The 18561-nt window shown below is 31.1% G+C and overlaps 1 protein-coding gene across 3 annotated transcripts in view; it reads left to right on the top strand.

Moving 5' to 3' along the window:
* The window catches only part of alpha-Cat (catenin alpha), a 90703-nt gene extending 76544 nt beyond the window's left edge, over window positions 1-14159 (top strand). For all 3 annotated transcript variants that reach the window (XM_067270417.1, XM_067270419.1, XM_067270418.1), the window contains exons 16-21: window positions 2900-3081; window positions 3162-3267; window positions 12160-12294; window positions 12394-12486; window positions 12561-12587; window positions 12681-14159. In XM_067270417.1, coding sequence (XP_067126518.1) covers window positions 2900-3081; window positions 3162-3267; window positions 12160-12294; window positions 12394-12486; window positions 12561-12587; window positions 12681-12845 — 708 coding nt within the window. In that variant the 3' untranslated portion in view covers window positions 12846-14159. The remainder of the gene's footprint in view (window positions 1-2899; window positions 3082-3161; window positions 3268-12159; window positions 12295-12393; window positions 12487-12560; window positions 12588-12680) is intronic.
* Window positions 14160-18561: the final 4402 nt, after the last annotated feature.

Genomic DNA, 18561 nt, shown 5'->3' with positions numbered 1-18561 from the left:
CTAGTGGGACAATTTTAAAAATTAAATGCTATTTTAAGGAATATTTAAATGATATGGTAAAACATACAATTATCAAGGGAAAAAATCTGAAGATTTCATTTTTGTTAATTATTAATTAATCTGGTATTTGTTTTTATTTAATTTATTATTACGTGTAATGTTCACAAGCATATATATACAGGTATCTTTTGTACAACGTGGTTTTGCTCCAACACAGTTTGAAAATTAGAGACATTTCCATATAAAATGTCACAATTTTAAAAGCAAGCACTGTCATCTGAATTTTTTGTATTCAAGCAAATGTGTCATTTTATATTTGTCCATAGACTTTAGAATATTGAAATTTTTAATGTTGTTTCATGCCTTTCACTCAGTTTTCTTTAATGATAACTGTGTGTATAATTTTTCTTCTTCCTGTCCTAGCTTATTATTATAGCTTTCCTATAAACCAGGTGTCACTGTCATTGTTGATAGTGTTCTAAATGAACCCAAAAGACACTGTGTTTTGTTTTTATAGATCAAATTAAAAGTTACTATAAAAAATGATTATTTTTTTAAGATCTCTTAGACAAACACACAAGCAAATGAGAATACAGTCAAACCTAGGTTTTCAAACTTAATTTATTCCTGAAAGTTGTTTTAAAACCAAAACAAATTTTCTCATAGGAAACAATATAAAATGGATTAATCCATTCCTGATTCCCAAAGTAAAGCCTTTTTTTTTTTTTTTTTTTTTTAGCTGTATTTCATACATAAAAATGCCTACAAATGCAATATAATATTAGAATAGATAATATAACCAAATTAATTAAGATAGACAGTACTTTATCCACACTTTCTGAACTATTATGTTTCTATTGATCTGATTTTAATTAATTAATTTTGATCTTATTTTTAATTTTAGTTCTAATTTCAGTTTCAGTGTAAAGGGCAACGTTTTAATTATTATTTTATTATTTTTAAATTTATTATTATTTTTAGTTTTAACTGGCTTCCTACCATTAATAAATATTAATATTATAATATATAATTTAATAATAAATTTTTGTTATTTAATTTAACTTAAACATATTTAAACACAAATTCTTGGATGCCATTTATATTATGTAAATATTAATTCAGTTTATTAATTAATTTGATTTAGATTCAGCTGCATGTACAAAAAAATGGAAATGTATTTTCCCCGCATGCACATTGAAATCTAATTTAAATAGCAACATCATTGATGATTTGTGTCGTGAGATCTTAAGGTTACGAGGTGATCTTGGCAACACTAACTTCTGAATTGGTTTTTTATTTAATGAAATGTCTTGTTTCAAGTTTTAATAATTCTGCAAATCTGAAAACTTTATCATTGATAAGTTGACAGCCTGACCAGGCTGTCAACTTTCTAACATAGGAAGTATAGGGAATTGACCACTTGTGGTCAGCTCTTGCCAAATAGCTTATTCAGTAGACAAATTATTGTATGGTAACTGGGAAAATATGAGTTCAAAATTTTGTCTGTGAACTTATTTGAAAAGCAAGATGTTCAAAATCCAAGATTTGACTGTATCAGTTTTATGAAAAAAAATTAAAGAAAAATTAAGATGTTGCTAATACTTCAGATTAAGGTTAACAGGAAAGCTTAAATGACAATGATATTTTGCCAAAAAGAAAATGCTCTTTATTTAACATTGAAGAAAAAATTAATATTAATGTGTAATATTTTTGATTTGTGATTATTAAAGCAATCAAGAATTAACTAACAAACATATTTTTTTTAATTATGAAAAAAATAATATACTTTTACTAACTTTTGGAACCTACCCATTTGTTTTGTATTGGTCCTGTTTCATAACATAACATGGCACTTTTTTGTGACCTAACCACCTAACTAGGGTATACCTGTAATTACTGCTCTCATTAACAAACTTTTTAATATAATATTTTTTTAAATATGTATTTTAATAAATTATGAGAATAAGTAATTAAAACTAAATACATGCAGGTATATTTATGTTTAAATAAATTTTATTATTATATTCTTTAACAATAATTACAATCAAAGAGATAATTGCTTGACATTTAATTAGTAATAGCATTATTATAGCCTAATGTAATCTGGCAATAATTTGGCATTAATCTAAAAATTGGATTAATAGAGGTTTTTATTTGATACTTGCTTTTTGATTAAACAATCTTTCATCTTTATCTTCAAATTATCTACCATTTGAAATATCATAAATTAATAAAGATTTTTTTTACTGTAATATTCAATAAAATAATAACAACATATATTAAATCATACAAAATAAAACTTTTATATAGTTTTGAAATTAAAGTGAGCTTTCTTATTGGGTGTATCAGTTCCATTCCTAAAATTTCAGTTGTAAAAAGTAGCAAAGGAAAAATGATGGACATGATACATTAAATAAAATACAAAACACAAATAAGTTTAAAGTTAAGTTTGTCATCTTTCCATCTTCATTTAATAATATTGTTGGTATGATCTTAGACTGAACATTGCTAAAAGACTTTTTTTTTTTTTTCCCTTATTAAAATGAGAATATGTTCATTTTAATTGAGCATAATTAATTTTTTGTTTCACTTATTTTCCATTTTGTTGTTAAAATTGTTTCATAATGGATTGATGTAATTTGTAAAAAGGTTAAGAATTTAAATGCAGACTTACAAAACAATTTATTTATTTATCTGTCTGAACTTCTGTAGCATTTTCTTTAATAGCTCTTTTTATAATTGTAGTTTAATATCTTAATTTAAATACACTATTAATGTTTTTGATCATACTTTTTATTTTCATTAATTTTTACTACCTATTATTAATTTGTACTTGTACCAAGTTACTTTTGATAATTTCTTAAATTATTAAAGAATTTCATATTGTATAAAATTACAGGATGCATACAGATTTGTTTCAGAAGAAGAAAAGCAAAAGATTGCTGCACAGGTTGAAAACTTCCGTTCAGAAAAGACTAAGTTCGATAAAGAAGTTGCCAAATGGGATGACACAGGAAATGATGTGATTGTATTAGCAAAACAGATGTGTATGATTATGATGGAAATGACAGATTTCACACGGTAATATATACATAATAATTAAAAACATACATGTATGTATCTTAAAATTTTATCATTTCTTAATTGTTTGTTTATTACAGAGGCAAGGGACCATTAAAAACAACTATGGATGTCATTAATGCTGCAAAAAAAATTTCAGAATTTGGCACAAAGTTAGATAAATTAGCTAGACAAATTGCTGACCAGGTAAATTTTTTACAATTTTGATCTGAAATTTTTTAATTGAAGAATGTAAATGAAAGAATTTCATTTTAATACTTTATAGAATTTTACACTAAAAATCAAAGGTGTCTTAAAAAATTATTTAAAAAAAAACAATTCTGATACATTTAGAATCATTTAATACATGGTCTTCAAAAAGTCATGTATTTTCATATTAAATTATCACTGTTTTGATCTTCACAACTAAACCCATTTGATCCTATCCTGTTATGGGAAACCTCTGCAAAGACTCCATGAATGTCATTTTTGATATGCTGAATGTTATCCTGAGGTTGGGCAAGTATGAAGAAGGATGATTGTTTTATGCACAGCCTTTAAATAACATAATAAAAATGATTGTGATTCAAATCAGGTGATCTGGAAAGCCACAAGTTTTTGGATATCAATAATAATAATAATAATAATAATAATAACTCTCCCGTGGTCACCACCTGGTCGTGGTGGGAGAGCCCAGTAATTTTACTGATCCATAGGGCAATGCAGGCTGGAGCACAAGCTCCTGGTAGGGACACCCATGCCAGTAAGGTCTATGGGGAGAAATGAAGCTAAGAGTGACCACACCCACATTCCATGGAGATATTTATTATGGTAATAACCAGGTCAAAGTGTGATACCAGCTCAGACGTCACCCGGGTTAACAAGGTCCGCGTTCGTGGGTTAGGCAGAGGCTCGTGTTCGAAAAATATGCCACAGTCTCCTTTGGTTACTGGTGACGAAAGCAGCGCCTGCCCAAGCATGGCTAGTGCAATGCCCTCAACAGATGTGAAGAATCAATCTAGCCTTGGTGTTTCTGTGGCAATGCATCCACAGACCACAAAGGCTGGGAAACCACACCAACGGATGAAATGGACAATAGAAATGAATGAGTTTATCATCTGTACTTACTAATCCATTACAAAATTCAAAACAAACATGACAGCATACAGACAACTACACCTAAGATTCACACAACAATATCCTCACCTCACTGTCACCGAACAAAGGGTTGTTGATCAAAAAAGAACAATTATACACAACAACCTTATCCCACAAACGACACTTGAACTTATCAAACAACAGGTTACTGATCAAATAAATCAACAGACAGAAACATTTAACATTAATGAAGATTAATGTTAAATGGGGCGACGTGTAACGTGTAACTTGTTGGGATAATCCAACAACAAGCACTAATTACAGCACACAACAGCTACCACTATTGATACTACAAACACTTCCTCATCCACCACTGATAACATTGACATAGATTTAGTTAATACACTCTCACTTATATTTCAGGAAACACTCACTAAATATACAGGCACAGATCCCACACAACGACCACGAATACCAAAAATCAACACGTCCAAGGTAGTAGGAAAAACACTAAATTATGCAAACGCTCACTTACTACCACACTACATTCATTCAATTTCTGTACTCTCAGACATTCATACATTAGTTTATGCTGTGTCAGTCACTACTGTGACTGACACACCATGGACTGAAAATACAATCACAGACAGATACACACAGAACACAGTTCTATCACAAGCCTGCCTGGCAGAGAAGAATAGAAACACAAATAAATGACATTAGACAGCAATTAGGCAGGCTGACACAATATAGTAAAAACAACATAACACCCAAATTAACTCTTAGCCTGCCGTTTGCCACGCCCCCTTATTTTGTAAAACGGCCAAGGTCAAAATAGGTGAATCAGGCAATATTATTTTAAAAATTCACTAAAAATTAAATTATTATTTTATTCATATGAAAAAAATCACATATATTTATCAATATAGTTAGTTTTAAATACGACATATTTCGATAAAGTTTGTTTGAAAAATTTATGAGGAAAAATATATATATATGATAACTGACATTCAGCCTTGAAAATTTGTTACTATTTGTCAAAATTAACATTGTCTGGTTACTTCATTCTTATTGTCACTGAGCCAATACGACGTACAATATTGTTCTGTACAATTTGATATAACATTTATGCATGTACAGGAGGGTCTAATGATGTGTTCACTTGTTTATAATCGATCAGCGCAAATCGCAACCGTCAATCTCGTAATGGTCAAATCGTAACGGTCAACTCTTTGATAACAGGTGCGTGTCTGGGAATTGTAACGGATAAGTTACGGCGGCGCTGATCGATTATAAACAAGTGAACACATCATTAGACCCTCCTGTACGTTCATTCGTTGTGAAATAATCGCACATTATATCAAACATTTGTTTGAAATCTGAACTTTATTCTGCTTTCAACTAATATAATGAACTAATATACTTTATTCATTTTATATCTAACAAGATTATTTATTTTCGTAATAAACATATGATTACCAGTAGCAATAGATGTAACATTTGCTGATATTTTAGATTTAAAAAATAATTAAAAATTAAAAATTAAAAAAATATATAAAATATCGGAACTGAAGGTCATAACTTGAATATTTATGATGCATTAACATATTATAGCTGAATAAACTTATTATAGCATTAATGAGCTTATTATAGTAATATTATTGCATGAATATGCTAAAAATGAAATAAAAAATTATCAGAAAATGAAAAATTAAGGAAAAAACATCGATAATTAAAATTTTTTACATCGACAAAACACCACCTGGACAAAAATATGTGAAACAGACGATAAACAAGACGATACCGTCAAGTGCTGACATCTGTTGTCGATAAATTTTATAAAAATCGATTTTTAACAGGGTAACGATGAATCGGTACCCTGGCCGTTTCGCGAAACAATTAGGGTAACGATAGATCGGTACCCTGGCCGGGAAAGGGTTAAAGAAACAACTCAAACACATTTTCAAGAAAATAACACACACAAAACACGAACATCACAATGCACGCATTACAGAATACATTGATACACTAAAACAAAAACTTGCTGCCAAAGCACGTAGACTCAAATGATATAAAACATGTACACTACAAAAACAACAAAATAAATTATTCACAAACAATGAAAAACTCTTCTACAGACAAATCAGTACCAAAACAAGCACTGATACATAGCACAGTGGCACACCAACAGACGAAGAACTCACAACTTACTGGTCTTCTCTTTGGTCCAGTGCTGTTATGCACAATGCTGATACAGGCTGGATCGAGGAGGAGAACAAAAACATGCATAACATACCAACTATGCCCTGTGCTGAAATAAACATACACAATGTCCAATACATTGTATTATTACAGAGTGTATAACACAATGTAATAACAGAACACACAACTGGAAGACACCTGATGTAGACAACATTCATAATTTCTGGTACAAAAAGTTTACATCACTGCACCAGGAACTAGCTAAACACCTAACACACACCATCATCATCATCAATCCACAAGACATGCCAAAATTTCTTATTCAAGGCATCACCTACATCAGGGATGGCAAACCTTTTTGTGTTCGTGTGCCATATTGTAAGCATACTTAGCTTTAAAGATGTTAATGCGTGCCAAAGTTTCAGACTTCGAATAACAATATTTAAAGAAATTAAATGAATATGCTTTAATTAGAATAACTTGATGATCGAAAAAAAGATAATCAGATGATAAACCGAAAGGATGATTGAAAAAGACAAATCATATGATATATTTTGTGCCAGATGATTTCTCCTTATGTGCCACTTTGGACACACATGCTATAGGTTTGCCACCCCTGACCTACATGAAACCTAAAAACAACAATACCACAGACCCCACACAATACAGACCAATTACATGTCTTCCAACACACTACAAATTATTGACATCATGCATTATAAACAAAATATACAAACATGTTGAAGGACACAACATTCTTACGGAACAACAAAAAGATTGCCATAGAAATCACGGGATGCAAAGAACAGTTACTCATAGATTCAGTCATTCTACAGCAAGCATACAAACAACACAGAAACATACACATGGCATATACAGACTACAGAAAAGCATTTTACAGTGTTCCACACAGTTGGCTGCTACAAATTCTACACATATACAAAATACATCCACCACTCATTGCATTCTTCCAAAACACTATGCAGCACTGGAGAACAACACTACATCTCAGAGTTCATAACACTTCCATACAAATCAAATATTCATTAGGCAAGGAATTTTTCAAGGAGATTCATTGAGTCCTCTCTGGTTCTGCTCAGCCCTGAATCCTTTATCCAATATGTTAAACAACGTGCAATATGGTTACAATATCAGACATGAAAAAACAACACAGTCACATCTCATGTACATGGATGACATAAAACTATGCATCCACGCAAAAACAACTTCGTCAACTCCTACAAATCACACATTCATACAACAAGGACATACAAATGGAATTTGGCCTAGATAAATGCAAAACACTTCACATAGAAAAAGGAATCCTGAAGAAAGAAGATTTTGCACTTGGAAATGGGGACATTATTGAATCCATGAAAGAGTGTGAGTTCTACAAGTATTTAGGATTCCAACAGGCCAAACTAACAGAACATGCACAAATAAAGCGAAAATTAATTAAAGTAAAATGTTACTCACGAAAAACCCGTAACCAGCGCGTAACATACAATATCAGTCACTACGAAAGTTTTACTAACATCCAGGAAAGGCTTGGCTCTAACCTAAGGAAACAGTATTGTAAGAAGCTGCACTGGATCCTACAGTTCCAACTTCCTGCCAACTCTGCCCAGCATGAGTGTTCTTTTATTGTATGGGACAATGTACATGTGCCTGAATATGCTCAAAGAGTCCTTAAATTTGGACCAGCGTACACCCCCACTCCTCCCTATAAGGATACTTTAAGAACATGCATTCCTGATCTGGAATTGTTATGGAGCTTTAACATTATCTTTTATGTAAAGGATAGTTTGTGGAGGAGCTGGGAAAGTGTATGATTTGTTTCCCGGGATGCCCTGTGGCATCGATATTTTTAAAATAACATTCAATCTTATGTTAGGGATATGACGATTTCCTTCCCATTATGCCTTGTGACATCGATATTTCAAAAATAGCATTCAAACTTATGTTAAAGATTTGACTGTTTGTTTCTCATCAAGCCTTGTGACATTGATATTTTTAAAATAACATTTGGCCACACGTAAAATTTCCACGTTCGATGCTGTTCGGCATGTGATTTGGTTCCTTTTTTCATCTTCAAAAATCGTTCCAGTCAATTTTTTAACCTGAAGAACCCAGGAGGGGTTTTAAAACGTTCGTAGTGACTGATATTGTATGTTATGCACTGGTTATGGGTTTTTCATGAGTAACATTTTATTTTATACACCCGATGTGAAGTTGTTCGTCATTAGTATTGATTAATTAAAGAATACCAAAGTAGGTTAAATGCTATTCCCAGAACAGAGTTAAATGCAAAGCACACAGTTAAAGCAATAAACACGTATGTCATCCCAGTACTCACATATTCTTTTGGAGCTCATATTGGACTCACACAGATCTCAAGCAACTCCAAAGGAAAACAAGAACAACACTTACTAAGCATAAACAACATCATCTTAAATCCACCATAGAAAGACTAATTCTTCCACATAAAGATGGCTGACATGGCCTGATTGACATAGTTAACCTTCATTACAAACAAATACAGTCACTGTGAGAGTTTTTCTACAGAAAACAAGAAACATTACAGTTATATAAAGCAGTAACTCTAGCAGACTCAAATAACACACCATTAAATTTACACTCACAACATATAAAAAGCATAGACACCATTAAGCAATCGTGGGCTCAAAAGGCACTCCATGGCAGGCATTCTTATGACTTGGCCCAGGATTTTGTTGACAAAACTGCATCAAACAGCTGGTTAACTCAGGGGATGCCTCTTTGGGGAGACGGAAGGATTCGTGATTGCCATACAGGATCAGGTCATAAATACTAAAAACTACAGAAAACACATACTCAAAGATACAACACTCATGAATGACACATGCAAAAAATGTCACGTTATGCCAGAAACTATACAACACATCACTTCTGGTTGCAAACTCTTGGAACAGACAGATTATCTACACAGACATAATCAAGTAGCAAATATAATACACCAAGAGTTTGCAAAGAAACACAAATTATCCACGAGCCATACTACAAGTACATTTCACAGACAGTATTGGAAAACAACACACACAAAATATACTACGACAGAGCCATAATCACAGATAAAACAATTTACCACAACAAACCAGACATCACACTCATTGACAAACACAGTAAAATCACATACATTATGCACATAGCCATACCAAACACTCACAATGTACAAAATACATTTACTGGAAAAATCAGCAAGTACACAGAACTCGCCCAGGAAATAAGACATCTGTGGAGGATGGATAGGGTGCTTATTGTACCTGTTGTTCTCTCCTCTACAGGTGTCATACCACACACACTACACAAAAGCCTGGGCACATTACAATTGAATAGAAACACATACATCACACTACAGAAGGCCACAATATTGAATATATGCCATATTGTTAGGAAATTCCTGAATACTGACACTGACACACTTATTTAATTTTAGTTTTGTTTTGGTTGCTATGCCTTGATTTTGGTCCGGCATAGTACACAGCCACCAGTGTCAACCGAGTATAACCCACTACACCCAACATAATAATAATAATACCATCATAATGGTAGAGAACAAACATTAAATGACTTATCTGTTTTCCATTCATGGCATGACGTTTTGAAGACCTGTAGCTTCAGTTTCTTAATACATACAGTGAAACACTGTTTTTACATTTTACATTGGTCTCAAAATTTTAGTATTTATTTCACTGTTGAAATTATTTATTTATTGCATATACAAAATGAAATGTCATAATACAATTGACATAACACCCGTAAATATAACCTCAAAAATAACCCCCATAACAAAAGATTAAAATACAAATAAAGAAAGGATAACATTCAATATACATGATAAAAAAACATACATAAATAAAAACAAATGATTGTTTAATATAAAGTAGCCATTTACAAATTGTTTTAAATGTAGAAAAGTCACTTCAATGGAAAAACTCAAAGTTAAGAGTGTCAATTAGAAGTATAATGGTAGTGTTTATGTAGAGGGCCTTCAGCTCATCTTTTTCCCATGGATACAGCAGCATGATAATGCATCAGTACATAAAGCCAGACTTCCAACAAGTTTAGATCTAAATGTTATAGAAAATATTTGGCATCTTTTTAGAACTATACCCATGGTTACAGTTTAGAACTGAAATGGCAGATAAACCAATATCAATATTGTGACAACCATGAAGAACTTTGATATCATTGGGTTGGTATCAATTTCAACAAAGTTGTGATCTAGAAAAGTCTGTACTGAAACAACATAAGATGGTAAAGCATGGAGATCATGTACAGTGAAGAATTAGACTATATAGACCTGTGTTTGGCATGATGTGTACTTGATTCTTTGGTGGTGATAAACATTACATCTGTTAAAATGTTAAGTTTAATAAAAACAATTAATCTATGAGACTCCACTGCATTCCTAAACCTCAGTGCACCACACTCATTGGGTTAGTGTAATGTGCCAGATTAGAATGCTAAGTTGTTGAAAACATTCTGACTGAGAGAGTATTTTTTGTCCTATTTTCAAACCCTTCTCTTCCCATTCCCTGAATTAAATGGAGTAAATTTACTCTACCAAGTGTGTTCTCCTTCAGAAAGGGAGGCTTTACAGTAAGTTGTTATCTAATGGGTATGAGATGAAACATAAAGGAAAAGTCTATACATTCATAGTTTTCTATAATAATATTCCATAATTGGCTTAGAACAATCTAAAGGAAACTCCTAAACTTTAGTTGGTTATTTTCTGTTTCTATAGACATTACTTTAACAAAGCAGTGACTTGTGAAAGCTATAAATTGCCATGGAAAGCCCTGCCTCCTTTGACTATGAATGTGGAAGTAAAATGTAAATATAATCACTATAAATTTGCTTTTTTAATTGTTTTTTGAGCTCTAATTAGCTAATTTAATGTTTTTAGACAGTATTTAGGCAAGTAAACATTATTTAAGAACCGTCAAGCTATAAATTTTCTGGGAAAGTCAACTCCCCACTGTTACATAATACCAGAAAATATGTAAATAATCACATATAAAATTGCATAGTATAGTCAATTATTGTAAAAATTGCCAAAAGAATATAAAAATAACGTTTGTTATACATTATTGCTAAGAAAACTTGTCTTAACTTTGACCCTCTGATGACTCATCCACCATCCTCCCAGAAGTGTAATTAGAGACTTAGTGTAAATAATGGCTATAACTTCTCTCCTGCTCCAGCTAGATTGCTGTAGTTTGTTTTGTTTAAAAGAAAACAGTTATGCATAATTAACTGATGTAGAAGATTGACCAAATTTGTTTAAATTATTATTATTATTATATATTTTCTTTTGTTTTGTAAAATTTCAATATTATTTTAAATTTATATTATACAAAAAATTAATCAATTGTAAATTGTAATATGTTTGTGATTAAAAATAGAAAACAGATTGAATCTAGTGAGAGATTGCAATTTAAAAAATTATCATAAAATGCATTTTTTTTTTGTTTTTTTTTATTTTTTATTAATAGTCAGCGTGGAAGGTAATAAAATTATTAAAAATTCTGTTAAATGAATATTAATTTATCATAAAATCCTTAATAACCATCTAGGGTTCTTAATGGATAGTCTAAAATAAATTTCAGAGGACTGTATATCACTTGCATCTGCATATCTTAGTTTTAGGCAATAATGTTGGTTTAGCAATACTTTTTATCTGATTGATTGTTGTTCAACTGTCATAAAAAATTAATGTAGTTATTGAAATTTATGGATTTCATCTTTTCTTTCCAGTGTCCAGAATCAAATACTAAAAAGGATCTTTTAGCATATCTTCAACGTATAGCTCTGTACTGTCATCAATTAAATATCACAAGTAAAGTAAAAGCAGACGTCCAGAATATTTCTGGCAATCTCATTGTTTCGGGGGTAAGTATCATTATGAGAGAAAAGATGATAAATTTATAAAAATTGTAGACATAGTAAGATTTTAAATTTATTTCCTTATTCTTGTCACTTCATTTTTAGTTGGACAGTGCGACTTCTTTAATTCAAGCAGCTAAAAATTTGATGAATGCTGTAGTATTAACAGTGAAGGCATCTTATGTAGCATCAACTAAGGTAAATTATTAACTATTAGAATATCATTTTTTTTGTATTTGCACTTTATTAATTGTTATGGATTTTTATTTTAGTATCCAAGAAGTAGCGGTATGGTTAGTGTAAGTATATATGTGGTTTTTTTTTGTTAATTAAATTACACACCACCACAATTTTAGGTTTTAATCTTATATTTGTTTGATTATTTCATTTAGTCACCAATTGTAGTTTGGAAGATGAAAGCACCAGAGAAGAAACCTCTGGTTAGACGCGAAAAACCAGAAGAAGTCCGGGCTAAAGTTAGAAAAGGATCACAAAAGAAACACATTGCTCCAATCAAAGCTTTAAGTGAATTTCAGAGTCCAGCAGAATCAGTATGAGAAATTTGGGGAATCATTCCAATTTTGTTATGCAGAAACATCCCTTAATGGGAAGGCTGATATTTTAGCATGGAAAAACTAGTAGTTGATGAAGTCTTTTGATAATTTCGAAGCTTTTTTACATCAATAGACCTTTTCTTCTTAAGAACTCATCTTTATCTTTGTATGTATTGTAAAAGAATTTTTTTCCATTATAATCTTAGATAGCATGGCCTAGACCTCATAAGATTTATTTATCTAATCTTTTAATATCTCAAAACAAAAGCAAAAAATTTTTTTCTTATCTTTTAGATGTTTAATGAGGAAAAACTGCTCAATGTAATTATTTTGCAGAAAATTTGCTTGAGACGATTCAGAAGAAAAATCTTTTATGAGGCCTAGAGAATTTTCAATACAAAGCTGTCTAAAGAATTATATATAAATACTTTTTACTATCAAACCAGTTTTTGTATTGATTATTCCTGTCATGCCAAAGAAGGAACCACACAAAATAAGTGTGAATTTGCACTGCTTTTAATAAAAGGGGAAATTTTATTTTGTACTATTCTAATTTTTTAATAAAATATACTTTGATATTTGTTCATTTTGAAACTTTCATGTGAGCAATATATTTTTCTCCGTCGATTTTCGGTTACTCCTTAATCGGACAATGTACATAAGCAGTCAGGAGCAACTGACGGGTGCTGTTTTTTCAATTGTTTAACATTCGAGAAGTTTAATTTGGGGAATCTTTTTTAAACCAAGACCAATATCCAAATCGTTTTCCCATTTGAGGGAATTTTGTAGCCAAACATTGATGTATGCAATTTGATACAGTGAGAGAGGAAGTTTATATACACTATATATCACAGGAGAAATCTGTTTGCCATTAACAATCAAATTTATTAACATATTTCATTATTACTGTTATTTTTTGAAATTGTATTTCCAACATATGTATCTGTTCAGAACGATCGATCGAAGAGCCGTGCCAAGATGAGAGATCGACGATAGGAAATCATCGTGTAGTCGTAGGAAAAAGCATTAAAGTATGTAGTATTACGAATTCCGGTGGTATTTGTGATTGTGAATTGTTGGCTGAAGGATGCACTTCACATCTCGGTTCTTGTATTTCCTAATACGGTAAGGCAAGATGAGAAGAAAAATATTTTTGTACCTTCACCATTTGTGTGATCGTTATAATCGGGGCGATTGCATTTTTTTGTCACCTAAAAAGAAAGTGCCTCAATCACATTTTTATGGCACTAAATATGCATGTATTCAATTTTTTGTGGTTCACATGCAATAAAGATTGAAAACGTGATTGATGCAAAATATGATTGTTTGATTATTACCTAAGTACAGAATACATAATAATCAATATAAGTAGTCGAATGAAAAGTATACAAAATAATTTTAATCTCAAAATAATTTGTATCATATTTCATTCTCATTAATTTTATACCAAGGACAGTGTAGAGAAATTTATTAACAACTTCTCATGGATTTTTTTGATATATGATGAACAAAAAGCAGTTTCCACAAATTTATTAGGTATATAGAATTTTAAACCTCACTTACACAAACTTAATTGCACTGCACTGCATGAATAATAATAATACCTTAGTTTTTTTTATAAACGGGGAAATTATCATCACAATCTTTTAATTCTTTGTTTCGTTAATCAATTAATGTGAAAAGTCTTATACATACTTGGCTTTTTTTTTTTACAAATATTTCATGATCTGGTGACCATTTTAAAGAATGGTTCTAAAGCTGCAAGGTCTACCTGAATTCTCAAAATAGCTATGCCATACGAGGTCAGTGTCAGGTGTATTAAGTATGTGTTTTTAATGGCAAATTTTAATTAATTAAGAATTGTATTTATCTTCAACCTGTCTGGCTGGATTTAAAAAATCCAGCAACAAGTTGCCTAACTTTCCCAGCTTTTATTTTAAAAGTAACATTTTTGTATTATTAATCAAAATAAATAACATTGTATGTGGCACCATCTGTTCTGTGATTTTGTTATAAAAACTTTATATATTTATTATTATTATAAAATAGCAAGAGAATTTTAAGGATAGATATGAGTTTTATAAAAACACTGTAAATGCTAACAAGTAAAATTCTCTCTTCATTAAGTTTGATCCCTTGTGAGATACGACTTGTGACCACCCTCGCAATCCCCTCAATCTTTCACAACCAAAGTTTAATAGCACCAATGCCCCTTATTTACAAGCTACAGTGTCAAATTTTGTTTATTTTCATCCTATCCTGACATATTAAGCAAAATATATGCAACACATCCACAGAATTTTTTTTTACTTTTTTGAGTTCAGATGGCCTCAAAATGTGGAGATTTGCAAAATACTCTGAGTCAAATTTGACAATTCCAATACATAACAGCCAGAAAAGTAATGTCCTTATTTAACTAAAATTAACATGCAATCCAGTAATTGTGCTAATTGTGATTGGAAATAAATTAACAACAATTAAAGCAATTGATAATTAATTATTGAATTTTAATAAACATATTTCTCTTAGCAAAAGTATACAATTCTTTTTTGTTACTAACTTTTGGAATGCATGGATTCACATAACATGGCACAATTTTTCTTTAATGTAACTATCGTGTTATGTGAGGGATACTTGATGATATATATTAATTTATACTTTGAAGTTCTTAGAATGTTCTGATTTCTTTGTCTTTCTCTCTGGTCTTGACGGTTTATTAAAATCATGTATGGGAATATCTTAGTCCAGTTTTTCTCAAACTGCTCAGGTGGCCAAATATATTTATTTGTAAATATTTCTGCAATCCAAATGTTTATACAATGGAATCTCAAAGTTCGAACTACACAGTGAAAAATGCACTCAAAGCGTAAACACAACCTGTTGTCCAAGTCATCTCTTGCTCTCTCATTCTCGTATTTTTTTTTTATAATTTTATCGCTTTATTTTTGGTGTGTTTGGTTATATATAGATGTTGTGTTATTCATCAGTTTTTAACAATGTCTTCCTGCAATTTTTCTTTGTCAACAACTTTAGAGTGCTCCATAAATTTTGTATCCTTTACTGTTCAAGAAATTGTGGACTATTTTTGTTATGTTCAAAGTTTAGTAGCATCTTTACCACACACATTAAGAGTTGTTTTTATCATTTGTAAGGTGTTACTGTATATCCTTTCCAAAACTCATAAATAAAGCTATGCCTGATATACTTTTTATCTGAAGACATTTCAACTTGATGTTATTCAAACAAAATATGAAGAGAGAAGCTTTAAAACAAAGAACATGAACTTATTTTAATCTCATATTAGCAATAATGTGAGATTGTGTTCATTTAATTATAGCATTCAATGTTGCAATTCTATGTTTTGGAATCAATACTTTTACTGGTATACTGATATTTTATTAGAATCAAAGTCTCTGATTTGAGTGTTTGTTAGGATTCAAGCTATATATTTATAACAGATTTAGGCTGTACTCAATTATCTTAACAATAGTTTCTTTATGTTGAATGACCAAAGTGCTTAAAGTATTAAATATCAATACATGAGAGAGAAAAAATTAAAGAAATGACCTTTTGAAGCCCCTGGAGTATGACCAGAAAACATGTGAAATGTGTCCATTTGTAAATTATACCAACAATAAATTGTTATATAAAACAAATTGATCTCTGTTTTGCAAATATTTTTGTCGTCTGTCTTAGATATTCTTTTCTAAATATTAAATTGCTTAATTTATATTATTGAACTCTGTCTTCCAATTGCTCTTGCCAGACTTGGATCATAGATCCAAAAACTTACAAAGCCTAAGAAAGACCACTTAGACTGACACTTCATTCATTACCTCAAGGCTATAGATTATGGTTTCTAGTCTCGAATTGTGTGTTGGCAGTGTTGCGTGGTACCAACTTGTTCAGTGATGGTCTCATTGAACAGGTTGGTACCATGTGACACTCCCAACACATTCACGTTGCTACTCGCATCACTCAAGATTAAGCCCCTTGGAAGGGAGACCCTTTCGAGCTTTGGAGCTTCCACAAGAACTATCTCAAGACAGAAATTTAAAAAAAAAAAGTAGCTGTGATAAATCAAGAGTACACTTGATCAATCCAATGGCAGCATTGTCTTCAAATCAATAGTAACTCTGATTTGAGATGAGGAAAGTTTTTCCTGGATTGTATAAGCACATGTAAAAATATTTAGCCATAATGGCAATCTCTATACCTAAAAGACTATTTTAAAAAGCATGTAATGAATTACAAGTTAGGCTATTAGATAGAAACAGGAAGCAATTTAAAGTCTAAGCTTTTTCTCAGTGATAGTGGGAAAATTGGTCTTGCTACAATTTCTGTTTAGTTTATATATATATATATATAATAAGATTTATTAAACTTGTGTTTGTGATTTCTAGTTTTCTTTGCAATAAAATCTGAACAGAATCAATTCTTTCCTTTTCACTCTGGTATCAATTTCTTTCTTGTAATTTGTTTCCAAGGAATCACATCATCCAGGCAACTCAACAACAAAGGCAGTATGTGCCCCAACGTATGGATGCCCCTGGTATAGTTAGTTATGTAGTGAAACATTTCTTATAATAAATTCCCTACAGCAGATAGACAAAAAGCAATGTACCTGAAACACTTGTTTCAGCTTCAATGACTTTCCACATAGTTTCAATTCAGGACTGTCTTCTCTTGTCCAACAAAACATGCTTAGGCAATGAGCAACTGACATCATTGCAAATATACAGATAACCAACACTCCTTTCTCCTTCACTTAGATCATCCAGTACTCTTATTAGTACTTGGGCCAGCAGCAGTAGCAGAAAGTCTGGATAAAGTCCCATTTCTAGCTCTGAATCACTACTAGATTCTGAATTTTTTGCTGAAACATTTTCTTGATAATTCAAATCATTAATTTTTGGATAAATTTTGAAGATATTAATTGCAACACACCTTTCAAGTCAAGAGGTGTACTTGAGTTAAAGAAAATGTTTTCTTAACACCTGAAAATCAGTAATGTTATCTTTCATTAGCAATTTCCTCTGGCGGGGAGTTTTGAGTGTCACGTCATTCATCAACAAAAAATCGACAAAATGGATTTATAATGTAAATCACTGTATTTTAGCTTGAATTTTATACACAAACCACCACAAAAGCACATGTGGTCGAGGTCAAATCGACCCCTTTTGCAATTCTAGTGTTAAAATTCAAATTCTTAAATACGATCAGATTTAAATGCAAGGGTATAATTTGATTTTCAAATGGCATTTGACAATACCTCAAATTTTTTTTTAGCTTTCGGAATTTTATTGACAAAAACAAATAAGAAATTCATCTTTTATTCATATAACTATAATAATAGACAATACAGTAAACTGAAGAGATGAGTACCTCAGAACAACATTTTTCTCAATGCATTCTTACTTACTATAACAGAACCGGAACTAGGATCGAGACCAGAATTGAGAATTATTCTCCCAACAGAAAAGACACGCAGTCTACTATGCCTCATTGCCCTAGTTTCACCTCCGTTTTAACAAATTCCGACAACAATCACAGGTTAAGTCTCCGACATCCATTAAAACTTTTCGTACAACATTTTATGACAATTATATTAAGGAAGATCTGTACAGATGTAAATAAAATCTAAGTATATCACAGAATAAAAATTCTCATTTAAAATGTTGTCGTTAACCCCTTCACTCTTGTTTCTAAATGCTAAAAA

The sequence above is a fragment of the Centruroides vittatus genome, unplaced genomic scaffold (genome assembly GCF_030686945.1).
Source record: "Centruroides vittatus isolate TY-2023 unplaced genomic scaffold, ASM3068694v2 contig_371, whole genome shotgun sequence".
Classification (NCBI taxonomy): domain Eukaryota; kingdom Metazoa; phylum Arthropoda; class Arachnida; order Scorpiones; family Buthidae; genus Centruroides; species Centruroides vittatus.
Note: the sequence above shows the minus strand (reverse complement) of the source record. Positions and strands in the feature narration are given on the sequence as shown.